This window comes from Stegastes partitus, unplaced genomic scaffold (genome assembly GCF_000690725.1).
Source record: "Stegastes partitus isolate 25-593 unplaced genomic scaffold, Stegastes_partitus-1.0.2 Scaffold371, whole genome shotgun sequence".
Taxonomy (NCBI): domain Eukaryota; kingdom Metazoa; phylum Chordata; class Actinopteri; family Pomacentridae; genus Stegastes; species Stegastes partitus.
In genome coordinates this window covers 111,192-123,916 of record NW_007578102.1, presented here as the reverse complement: position 1 = coordinate 123,916, position 12,725 = coordinate 111,192, and the positions used below count along the sequence as shown (strand labels likewise).

At 44.0% G+C, this 12,725-nt stretch overlaps 1 protein-coding gene across 1 annotated transcript in view; it reads right to left on the bottom strand.

The window, feature by feature from the left end:
• The window catches only part of nek7 (NIMA-related kinase 7), a 66,829-nt gene that overhangs the window by 4,276 nt on the left and 49,828 nt on the right, over nt 1–12,725 (bottom strand). Inside the window, exons 8-9 of the mRNA XM_008284756.1 lie at nt 10,400–10,494; nt 1,932–2,045 (exon numbers count right to left, since the gene is read on the bottom strand). Of these exons, the coding sequence (XP_008282978.1) occupies nt 1,932–2,045; nt 10,400–10,494 (209 nt within the window). The remainder of the gene's footprint in view (nt 1–1,931; nt 2,046–10,399; nt 10,495–12,725) is intronic.

Here is a 12,725-nt window from a genome sequence, read left to right as displayed (position 1 = left end):
CGTTGGTGGGGGGGGGAAGCATAGACGGAGATGGTTAAATGACACAACAAAGATGAGCAGCTGACAGTTTGCTGCCGATCCTTCAGGAGCATTGTTTACATCCAGACAGGCGCTGCAGGCACCCCCCTCATCTCCATCTCTCCATCGCCCTGTCTCTCGCTCTATCATTCCCTCTCTCTCTCTCTCTCTTTCGCTTTGTCTTCCTTTCTCCTGGATGGGGGTGACATGTGGGGCAACGCAGAAGCTCAGCGTGGTTGGTGTGTGTGTGTGGAAAGAGAGCTCTTGTAACAAATATAGCCTCCACTTACACAATATCTCTTGCAAGTGCAAAAAAATAAAACACACACACACACACACAAATATAGCCTCCACTTACACAATATCTCTTGCAAGTGCAAAAAAATAAAACACACACACACACACACAGACACCACAGAGGCTTGAAACACCTCGCAATTAGCCTTTATCAGCCTAATGAAGTAAATACCACAGCATAATAAAAGCCTCGCTCTGCAGGGTTTACTATTTGACAAGAGAGATATGAATCAGGACAGCCCTTTAAAATTAGCCACTGTGGACGCGTGCATGCAGATGGTCGAGTGGCGTAAAGAGGCATAAAGATAAAAAGAAGCAGAGCTCGCTTTAAGGGCCGTACTACCTGCATGTTTTCTGGTTCCAGCCCCAACATGCATGCTTTACATTTTTGCTCAACCTTTATGGTTCTTGTTGGGTTGTACTGTTCCAGGCGGCCATTTGTTTTCAATCTTTTCCATGTGGCAATAAAACAAATATCCAATAAAAACAAAAACTTAACTTTCACACAAAAGAGCACGCTGGATGTTTACCGTCTCGGTAATGCACTGATGGACCTTCTTACTGGGTTTCTTTAAAAAATGCCTAAGATGCAAGAAGTTCATAAAATTCAGCAGCATGGTTAACTGTGATGGAAAGTGGATTTAATTTAGAGCAGAGGGGGGAAAAAAAGTCGAGTAAATCTCAACGATTCAGTTTTGGTGTCTTAATCAGAGCAAAATATATTTAATGAAATGGCTTTTAATTTAAAGACTGAACAGCACAGTTCATCCAAAAGGTTCTGGATGTATTATTTGATGATGAAATCTATACAATTTGTAGGATAAGAGCTGGAACATGAGTGGTGATGTCATTAGATCAGACGAGAGGGGACATCTCTGCTTCACCTTTTTGTTGTCAAGCAATAAGATCAGCTGTGTGATAACTGTAATAGTAAATATAATAACTCACAGAGCCTGAGTGAGTCCAGAACTAAAGCGCAGCGTCATTGCAGAATGGGTCCAATACCTGCAGCGCATCTGCATGTATGGCTATGAATCAGTGTGTGAGGTTGTGCGTTTAAATGCACTGAAGAGGAGAAAGACAGAAACAATACCACCCACACAAAGAGGGCATGCCAACACAAAGCCATGCAGATCCACACACACACACACGTCACCGGTAATCAGCAATAAGGCGGCTTCTGACCACAGCCCGACTACGTTACAGTTTTTTGTGCACGGATAAAGTCTTCGCGGAATTACAGAAGATGATTTAACGTTTAGTTCGGGAAACACGACACTCTCGCCCATTTACTTTCACCCCAACTCTCGAGCGCGGCCAGATGCTTTTGATATGTGCGTTTAATTTTCCAAACGGCTAAAATCATCGCCGGTCTTTTGATCACAGAGTAATATCATACGGTACCGCAGCTCAGGCGGACGGGTGGGTTTCATATTAAAAATAACTTTATCAGTTTATACAAGAAAAAATCAGGCATAAAGAGAAAGAAGCCGAGCATCTCTCAGCTCATTAAAGGACGGTCTTTGTCAGTTTATTTTAAGGTGTTCAGGAGTCAAGACTGCTGGGGGTCGTTTGAAAACACCGAGCAGTGAAAGGTAACCGATGACACTACTTACCTCCTCTGAGTAGTGATCTGAGGGAAGAGGGGGGTAGTCACACTGTTCTATCTTCTTACAAAGGGAGTAGAGGTTCATCTTATCCCCGTAGAACGGACTCTGTAGGGCTGCCATCTAAAGCATACGAAGAAACAGCCAAGTGGAGAGAAGAGAGGGACGGACAAGAGCAAAGGGTGACAGAAGTTAAATCATGAGTAAAACACACAAATTCCAGCATGTAAAATACAAAAGACATCGTACATATAAGGCTCCAGTTTCTTGCCTTTGAGGTGCATCTTATTGATAAAAGTAGTGACTCTGTATGCGAAACAAACACGTCTAAAGTTTTGGTCCATATCAAATCAGCACACCTTCATTTTTTTGAATGGTATAAAATTCAAGTGAACCAAAACAAAAATAAAAATCCATGAAAGCTTCCCCTAGCTTATGTGGGGTTTTTTCCCCTCCTCTAGTTTGTTGACCTTTTCTGTGATGCTGCTTTGAAAACTTGAAAATTTGTCTTTCCTCTCCAGAAAATGAAAATGAGAGGAAAGACAGAGGTGAGGAAAAGAGATGGGGCACGTGAGGAAAGGGGAGCAGGGAGGAGAGAATTTCTCAGTCTGCTGGAGCAGCAAAGAAACCGTCTTCTCGAGAAAAACAAATGCAAGCAAGCAGAGCAGAGGTAGGGCAAATGGGAACGGGAAGGAAGGATGGAGAGCGTGAGGAAGCCTTTGCTGGAGAGAGTGGAAGCAGGTGAAGAATCCTTCCTGCCTTTCTAAGGATAGTAAACTAGCACGCCGTGTTCGCCAGGCATAGTGACTGACTCACCTCCTATTTTTTAAAAGGTGAAGCCCACAGCAGACCTGCGTAACAAGCATCAGTTTTCCTCCTCATTCAGGGAGTTCAAAAATAAATACCGAGTTAAATTGAAATGTCTGGCTATTACCATCAGCAGGTATCGTTAAAGGTAATTAAGTGCTTGGGGGTTTTGCCTCGCTGACTGTTTTTTATTAATTTACAAAAGAGTGTTATATAGGAAAAGAGGGCTTGCAGTCAGTGTACAACCACCATGATGTGAAGTGAGGTTTTCATTAGGCATTCCTTGGAAATCTTATGCAAAAGGCTGCACTGTTAAATATGTATACCTACAGGTTTTGTGAAATCCATATTCCAATTCAATGCCCTGCACCTGTTTTTTGGCAGAGAGCCTTGAAATGTTGCTGCACATCTCAATGACTTCCAGGAGGGAGCGAGTGTCTTCTGGACCAATGTGAAAACAGGATTTAAGCTCACTGATGGACAGTCATTGCTCACATCTTCCTGTATGTTGCATAGTTCTGTTTCTAGACGTTGGACATGCTAATAACAAGGGAACGATGGCAAACTGGAATGAGGAACATGCTTCGCTATAAAAGGACAAGATAAAGAAAAAAAAAACACACATCACAGGTTTATCAGTGGGCAGATGAAATTTTACACGTTATTATTTCAACCACTTTCAGGTGTCCCTGCATTATTGTTAGAGAAAGTACGGTACGTGTTTGACAGCCTGCTAATTGGTGGTGTGAAAGCAGATGAGAACAAAGTCTCCACATAGGAATCCAAATGGAGTTCTTCCATACAGAACACAGCAGGTTAGTGTGAACGTGCCAGCTTCCGCAATATCAGGCACAGCAGAGACAAAACACTGCTACGTGAATAAGAGCAGCGAGGAAAAGGAAGCTGAGCTACGACGTGTTGTAGCAACAACAGGGAGTCGAAGCTGTGCTGCTGAATATACGTACATTTCACAGCAACTAGGGACAACAGTTCTGAGTTAAAAACAAACTTATTGGCTCATTCCACTATCCTTGCAGCATACTGAAGAAGCTATCGTAACACCCAGGACCACCGTTAGGTACCAGAGAAACTCGCCAAGTGACATCGGCTCCCATTGCAAGCGGCTACAGGAGTAACCTATTGGCTTTTCCCTGGAAGCGCCACGCAGCTTCATCATTTCAGGCTTCAATGAGAGATGTGTCACACGCTGACGGCGCAGAGACAGAAAAGTTCTTGTTTCCTATCGGACAGATTTTGACAGAGTCTCTGTCACAGCATCCAGTGGGAAGTCAAGATGACGGCAGCAGAATCTCAGTGGGCCATCTCTCGTCTGGACATAATTCATCATCGTGCATTCTTCTGCGCTCTTAATCAAACGGACAGATTAATACGGCACGTCCTCACCAAAATACACAACAACATTAAGTCAAGAGGATCTCCTTCGATCCGTCTCTCCTCGGACACCTCTCCCCCTCTGCTGAGCTCCACTACTGAGGCTGGCACAGCAGGTGGCTGACAGTGATGGGAAGTGTGTGTGTGTGGAAATGCATAGTCCTGTGTGTGTGTGTGTGCGTGTGTGTGCGTGTGTGTGTGTGTGTGTGTGTGTGTGTGTCAGCAAGGGTGCATTAGTGGGAGAGCTTCATATCTGTGGCCTGAGATTTTCAATGTGATTCAATAGCGATTATGTTAATCAGATATGGACATGTGCACAGACAGCAGAGCTTAAAAACGGGAGCAGATCCTTGAAAATGCTCACTGAAGATAACGAAGTGCATTTTCAGAAGGACACTGCTAAAGTAAGCAGTCTGGCTGTGGATGCTGAAATTACTGAAGGCTTCGAAATAAGAATAAAAACAGATGATTCAGTGACGTACAAAAACTATTTTCTGGAAACAAATTTCCGCTCAGTTTTTGACATCAAGCACAAAACACATAAATACACATGACAACGTGGGAAGCATGGGAGGGCAAGTTCCTCAGTTATTAGTCAAATATGCTGATTTTTGGATTGACTTGCATTAACTCGAGCCAGCTGCAACACTACCAATAACTACATTAGATGCAGTACGATAGATAACACCACACTTCCTGCAGTTAAACCACCAGCTAATCAGACATTCATTGCTGCCTTTAAACACATCATCTGCACAGCAAGGCCACAAAACCTCAGATCTTTGTCATGCGTCGTCGTCGTCGTCGCCTCCAAGGTCAACGGACATCTTGCACTTTCATTTCAGAATCGAATCGCTTTCCAATAACCACGCTGAGAGCGCTGAAATGCAAAAAGGGCAGCGGCAGGCGGGCTCCAACTCAGCTGGTTTTCTTTCACAAAAGTATGAATCTGTTCATGCCCATGTTCGGGGAGGGGCAAAAAAATAAAGTTTATTTCGTTGTCAAGGAAAGCACCACGTGGGAAACATTCTTAATTGCTTCATAACAAACGTACACACACCTCTTGGTGCTCCGCGTGGCACAGTGTGTGCATTTCTATGTAAGGGCTAGATGGTTTTTGCGAGGGAGGAAAAGAAGGCGAGACAGAGGCAGACAGAGAAAAAGAAGAAAACCAGCCAGCTTTTGACACCGGGAGGCAAAGGGTTAAACAAGACCCCGTCGTATTTTCATGCATCTTCTGCTTTTGACAGATGAAAAATGTCAACTGTCCTGTTTGTATTTGGGAGTTTTTGCACTATTCATCTGCTTCATTAGTGCCTGCTGCTCCTAGCCCCTGACAGCTGCCGGCCCCCTGCTCTCAGCGTGTACACACACACACACACACACACACACCTACACACACACACACGAGCATAAAGATGCATACCCCCACACATACACACACACAAAAACACACACTTACTCCTTTTTTCAGACTGTGTCGTCGCAACGGTTTAGATGATTGACTCACTCTCTGACCTCTGAGGCCCCGGTGTGTGAGTGTGAAACTGTGTGTGTGTGTGTGTGTGTGTGTGTGTGTGTGTGTGTGTGTGTGTATGGTTCATTGATATTCGAGAGACATACAATGCACACGCATGCCTGCTGTCTGTCTAAGGGGTGTGAGCTGCTGGTGGCAGAACACACGCACATCCTCGCAAACACACACACACACACACACACACACGCACATGCACACGCGCGCGCACACACACACACACACACACGTACATGTGCGCTTCTATTTTTGTGAGGACCCTCGCTGACATAAAACATTTGCTTAGCCCCTCACCTTAACCTTCACCATCTCTAACTGTATTCCTCATCCAGACCCCGTACCCTCACCTGAACCTCATTTTTAACCCTAAAACTAAGTCTTAATCCTCAAACGTCCCTTTGAAAGTTCCCAAAGTGAGAATTGGCAAAATGGCATCACTGTCCAACAACGTTGTCGCTCCCAAAGTCTCCGGCTCCAGCTGGTGCTCACAGAGAGACACTCTCTCCTTTGTTTCTCGGCTCTTTATCTCGCCGGGTTGTGCTCTCCTCAGCCCAAGCATGTAAAGCTAGCATCGCTGCACGTTGTAAAAGGTCTGGATGGGGCCTTCCACTTTCATTAACATTTATCCTACTCTCTCTCTCTCTCTCTCTCTCTCTATCCAGCTTCTCTCCCCGTATGCCAATTAAAAGGAGCTGCGAGAGGCTCCCGTCTTCTCCCTCCAACCCCCTTCATCCCCAGAGCCTCTCCAGCCTGGGACCGACGGGCTGCTCACAAGTTCTCACTTACTCATTTATAAACACACATATAATTACGGCACATGTCACATCAAAATAAACACCTAAATGTTAACACACGGATGCAAAACGTATGCACATTTTGTGTATTTTTTCTCTCTGCCTTTTGTCTAATGCACACACACACAAAAGCGCGACTGTGCAAGCGAGGAACGCATGACTTTTTTATGTGCTCGTTGGTTCTTCATGTGGTTTTATGATGATATATTAATCAAGGCAATAAGTCACGACGTGGGGACAGTCATTAGACATATACCTACACCCAGTGGAGTCATCACTGCTCTATTTCAACACATTTAAAAGGGAAGAAGGAGAGAAGAAAGAAAGATAAGAGCAAAAAAAAAAAAAAAAAAATGGATGGGTGAGTTGAAAGCATCAGATTGTTCAAGTGGGCTGAACTTTTGAAGAAAATTGATTAAGAATGCATTGTCATGTCCCCGTCTCACTGCGGCTACACTGACCTATCTGACTTAAAACACAAATGTTAAAGGAAAAAAAAAGCTAAATTTCTTAACTTTCTTGCTGTTAGACGCAAAATCTGCAAAAGGAGCCTCAAAGGTTTTAACATTTTCCAGTCAGTTTCTCTAATACTCATTAATAGAAGAACTTTAACTCAAAGAGGGCGAAAAAACTAAAATTAGTTGTTTTGTTGTTGTTGTTTTTTACAGGGGGTTATTGGCTTAATATTTAATAGACAGATATGAGAGCAGCTTTTTATCCAACTCCTGCAACTTTCACAAAATGTAAAGTTCTACTTTTGGATACCATGGCCGTAAAACAGCCGTATAAATGAGCTCATGTTACGAAATGTAATCAATATTTGGGCCCGAAAGCAGCAGACTTGTTTCAGGGCTGACTGAGAGCATGCATAAGTAACAAATGTCCAAAACGTTAACCGAGATTGAGATACTGTACACGAATGGTTTAAGTAGTTTGTTGACGATACTAACACTGTACGAGCTGAAGGGTACCCAGGCTTTGTTTGCAAAAAAAAAAAACAACCTCCCTTTCAGTACCATACAGAGAGCTAGCCACAGGGGCAGCTCATCGCATGCAAACACCAGCTGCTGAGAACCCAGCATTTTGGGGTCTCATAAAACCAACAGCAAAACAAGACGGGAGGGAGTGGAATGAGGCAGGAGGCATGAGACATGGGCACAGTCAGAGGTATGGATGGCTGAGCTCCATACAGGAAGGAGACACGTTCCAGTAAAGCTTTTCAAGATACTCTCCTCCTCTACCAAACGCTGCAACCACAACATGTCTGTACAAGCGGGAGACCTGCAGTGTGTGTGTGCGTAAAAGGCATCTCCTTTACAGGAAACACATTCGGTCTTTGGGAGTTACTAACGCAAGTGTGACGTGGTTTCGACTGTGAACACGATGAAAGAGCGCAAGGAGACTTATTGACTGGCATGCGACCGAACCCCGTCCTCAGCCTAACCGGTCACTCTGGGAGAAAATCCGAATGAGCATCCCTGTTTTCTACGGTGTAGGGGGTTTGGGTGAAGGGCAGGGTCAGATGATGTAATGAGGTTGGACACAAGCAGAAAGGGATCAAACAGAATGGGAGATGAAGATAGACGCAGATACAATGACCAGGTATTGACGGGCGGACCCTTCAGACCCTTACTCAACCCCCGGGCACGAGAATGAAAAATGCAAGCGCTCTCAAATGGAGCCGTTTCACACATAAGGAACCAAACTCCCTGGGATACAAACACACACACATCCGTGGACGCGCACATACACACAAAAAACCAGCACAATGCTCAGCCCCTGCTGTATGTTCAGAGCGAAATCAATGAGTACCGAAGGGATCAGGCGTGGATTTCTATGTGAATTCCTTATGCCTGAAGGTTAAGTGAGGAAAGGAAGGCATATGGAGGGTAACATAGCAGAAGGCAGGAGAATTGAGCAAAGAGGAATGGAGGAGAGAGTTTTGGAGAGAAAGAGATAAGTTTCCTGACACCGAATGCACTGTGGAGCCCTCTTACCAAGAAGTGGAAAGCAAGAGTCTGTTCTTCAAAGAGAATATGCATGGCGTGGTGAGCACTGCTCTGATAACAATAAGGTTGTAAAATCTTTATCTCCACAGGCTCCTTGCATGGCTCACCTTGACCTGATGGCTGGAGTCCTGTCTCTGCTCTTGTACCTATAGTATTTTCTCACCGACTGAACACCTCCTATCTTTCTCTTAGCTCCAGCAATCTATAACCCTGCTCTCGCTATTTGTAATTTTCCCCTTCCAACTGTTCCCCTCTGCTCCAGCTATCTCTCCAGCCTTGTATCTCATCTTTCTTTTCATTCTCTCTTATGGCTTTACCGGCTATGCCCTCACCATTCTCTGGCTTCCTATATTGTTCCTGTATAGATTCCTAAACTTTTTCACCTCACATCTTTATTCCTTGCCTTCTGACCACCTCGGGGAGCAACAAGTCTCATCTATTTTTTCCTCTCCAGCTCTTTCCTTGCTTCTCCTCTTGTCTGGTCTCCGTCTTACTTTCTCAATATGTAAGCCCAGACTGTGATGGCCAAGTAGTTCTCCTAACCGTGAGATGTATAAAAGATCAATGTATTGTGCACTAAGCGCAGTCGGTGCTCGGGTTGCAAAAGCAGTGCTGTGAACATTTCAAAATGGACAGCTTGATCAACAACAACAACAACAGAACCTCCAATGATAATCAAACTGATTCCAATGTAGAGACTGCGTGAAAGACAAAGAAAACTGTCCACATGTGAGGCAAATGATACGGCTTTTACTATTTTTTTTTACTATAGCTGAATCAAAACACCGAAACCACACTCAGTAAAAACGAAACACAACTCACAACTGCATCGAAATCCCCTTAACTGAACAGAACCGTCCAGGCCTGCTGTAATTACGCAACACCGGTACCTGCAGAAACTATGCAACCAGAGTAATATAAGCCAGCAATCTGTTCTTTATTAACAGCAAAAAGTAGCATCTTCCATGTAAACACACACACACGCGCTGCACACACACATAAAGAAGCACAAAAACAGAATGTGACCCACAGCACCCACCGCTCTCAGCCAACCACAGACATGCACTGCCGCGGTGCATTGTGGGGAACTAATTAGCATGAAGGACTGTGGTCTCTGAGCAACCATGACCTGCAAGCTGAGCTCGAACTTCTTCCTTGCGCGTTCTCCACCTCTATGCCTGAGGCGCTGTAGAGAAGGTGTAGTCACTGGTGCGTTGAAATGCAGCCCAAATGATCAGGAACTCGGGGGAGTTAGGAGAGACGAGGGGAGGAAAATGTGGGTATTTCCTTCGCCAGCAGTGTGTTTCTAAGTTTTGTGCCTGCCTGTGTGTATTCAGCGCACGTGAAAGTTGGCAAGGTGCAGCGTCAGATTGACTGCTATCATCCATGTCTATTATTGTTCTGCTCGTCACTCTTTTTTTTCTTTGTTCCCTGCGCTGTGTGCGCTCCTCCAGGGCTTGTCTCCACTCAGTGTGGTCTGCAGCAGAGCCCTGTGGTGTTTTGCTCCTGACTAATCAAACTAGTCAGTGTCACTGGGCAGCCTTATCTAAAACACATGGCCGTGTCAGTTCACTTCACTCACCCGCTTTTCAATGTTTAGCAGGTTCCCAGGCTAAAGAACTTTAGCTCAAAGAGTTAGACGGGCCACAGAGAGGAAAAGAAGAACAAGACAGATCAAGAAACGTGACAGAAAATTAAAATATATTACTACCATGAAAGTATTTTTTAATTTTTCACATTACTACTTTAAGTGAATGTAAAGTGTAACCATGTGGGAAAGTACAGGTCCGGACTGCATTTGTATATTTATATTTTTACAGTCCTCTAATACGCAGGATTGAGAATGGGTTGTTTGTGTATTTGTCTGAGCCGATGTGTTCTCATGTCACTCCTACCTTCGACTGCGAGGTGACAGCGTGTGCACACATTCCCATAGTTTACCTCATAGAGCAGGCATCCTAGCGACCAGATGTCAGATTTGAAGTTGTAGCCGTTTTCATGTATCCTCTCTGGTGACATGTAGTAAGGAGTACCCACTGGAAGACAAGGGAGGGAGACGAGGGAAGAGGAGAGGGAGGAAGGATGAGAAACGGACAGAAAGATATAGAGTGAGGTAGGAGAGGACAACAGGACAAGGAGAGATTGAGCGTTAACATTTTGCATTGTAAACCCATGCTTCCCCCAATTCAACAACATCGCAGCTCACGCACTGCAGGAAGCAAACTGTGACTCACTAAGGTCGGAAGATCTATCTTTTTTTTTTTTTTTAAGCCAGAGTACCATAAAAGGAGAAACTTTAAAGCACACTGCCTGTTTTAATTCTGAAGAAGAAGATATTTAATAAGGTTAGATATCATCAGACGTACCCATACCGTACAAGCAATTGTAAAAGCACCACAAAGCTGCGTACATCTGGACAGAAAACATACCCGAACACGCAAAATATACATAAATCAGTTTTGATTACTGGGGCTCAGTAATGATCTGAAACAGTAGTCAGAGAATGCGCCCAGGGAGCAGCGGTGGAGCCTTAAAAGCTGTCCCGTTTCTGGTTCTGGTTTTGAAACTCAAGAATCCCAAACTGCCATGGCGAATGGCAGAGCTCCAGAAAATCAGACTATCACCCAAGTGGACACAAAGAGGAGCCACAGCTCAACATCACATCCTTAACACGCGGCAGGAAGCTTTGGTGATTTGCTGTTTTCTTAGCCCAACTTGATGGGTGCTCTTTTCTTTTTTCATCTGCTTTCTGTTTATTGTGATTTCCCATGTAAAAGTCTATCAAGCACATCCAGCAGAGGGTTTTTTATCAATCACATATGGTTAAAAGATGGAAGTTTCACCAGCGCTCTAACCTGTACGGAGAAGCTCTCAGACTGCACGTATTCAGTTTACTTCCACACACCCACAGTGGCTCTGCTGAGTTAGTGAGCAACATCAGTAGCATCCCTGCACATGGCAATATGTGTAGGCTACATTGCAGAGCTTGTTGTTTTTTTCCCCCTTAAAACTCCAAAATTCAACGAGTTAGAAATGCAGCGAGACCGACGTTCATCTAAGCTACAAGCACATCTGCACTATATATAAAAACTGACATTGCGTAGATTGAAACATGAACAAATCGAGGAATCTTTCACCAGATGACTTGAATAATAGTTTTTGGTGGCTTTGGGATGTTGACTTAAATCATCAAACAACATGGCGTCGCCTCGTGTAGTGGCCGGAAAATACAATATTTGTGGTGAAAGTCATCCTTTCTGCAGCTGAAATATGTTCATACACACTTAGGTTGTGTTTGTTTTAGTAACCAAATCTTCCTTTTCAGTGTTTCTCTCCTGTTCTGCCCTCGTTTGTGCTGCACTGTGCACATGTGGAGGCCGACAAACCCTTCACTCGGAGTAAATCATGTTCTATGACAGAGTTTTTATGACAGATTTCTCTTGTCGATTTGTTATGGAAAATGAAAACCGTGCATTTTTGTATTTCTATTTTTTTTTTAATCAAGTAGCAAATAGAAAGAGCAGCATGATGTGTTTGTGTTAATTTGCCTTATTCGTGACTATTGTGCATGCAAACATCACAGTACATTGTGCAGCCATAGCTAGAAGCATCCAGCACTGCACCGGGGAATGTTCCCAGGTTTGTAGTCCAATCAAACACCAGCCCATCGTTTCATCGCTCTGTTTCTACATGTGGGGTGGGAGAAAAAAAATGTTGAAAAAGCTCCTGTAACTTATTTGTATGTTACTTCAGACAAAAAGCATCTGTCAAATAAAAAAAATGTAATTCTAACAGCTGAATTAAATTAAATGTTTTTCTTTTTCTTATTACTGTTGTTTTGTTTTTTCAAACAACCCAAACCTAAACAGTCTTGCCTCTGGCATATATACAAAATGTGCGTTGGGAAATAGGTAGACAGAGCTAAGAGGAAGAGTTTTTATAGACAGTAACTGGTAGTTGTTGAGTTTACAGCACGCACAAACAGCTCAAGTGAGCTGGGTAGGTGTGAACAGCTCTCAAGTGGAAAGAACTCAGGAGAAAAGTCAGCTTGCACAAAAAGGGAAGGAAAAAGCCATAACTGCACACTCACTTACAGGACTCACATGTACACACACACACACACACACACACACACACACACACACACACAGACACACACACACACACACACACACACACAGACACACACACACACTCGCACACCAACTCTCCAGAGCCATTCTGCACATTAGCAGGTCTGAGGAAACTCAACTAATGTAATTGCAAT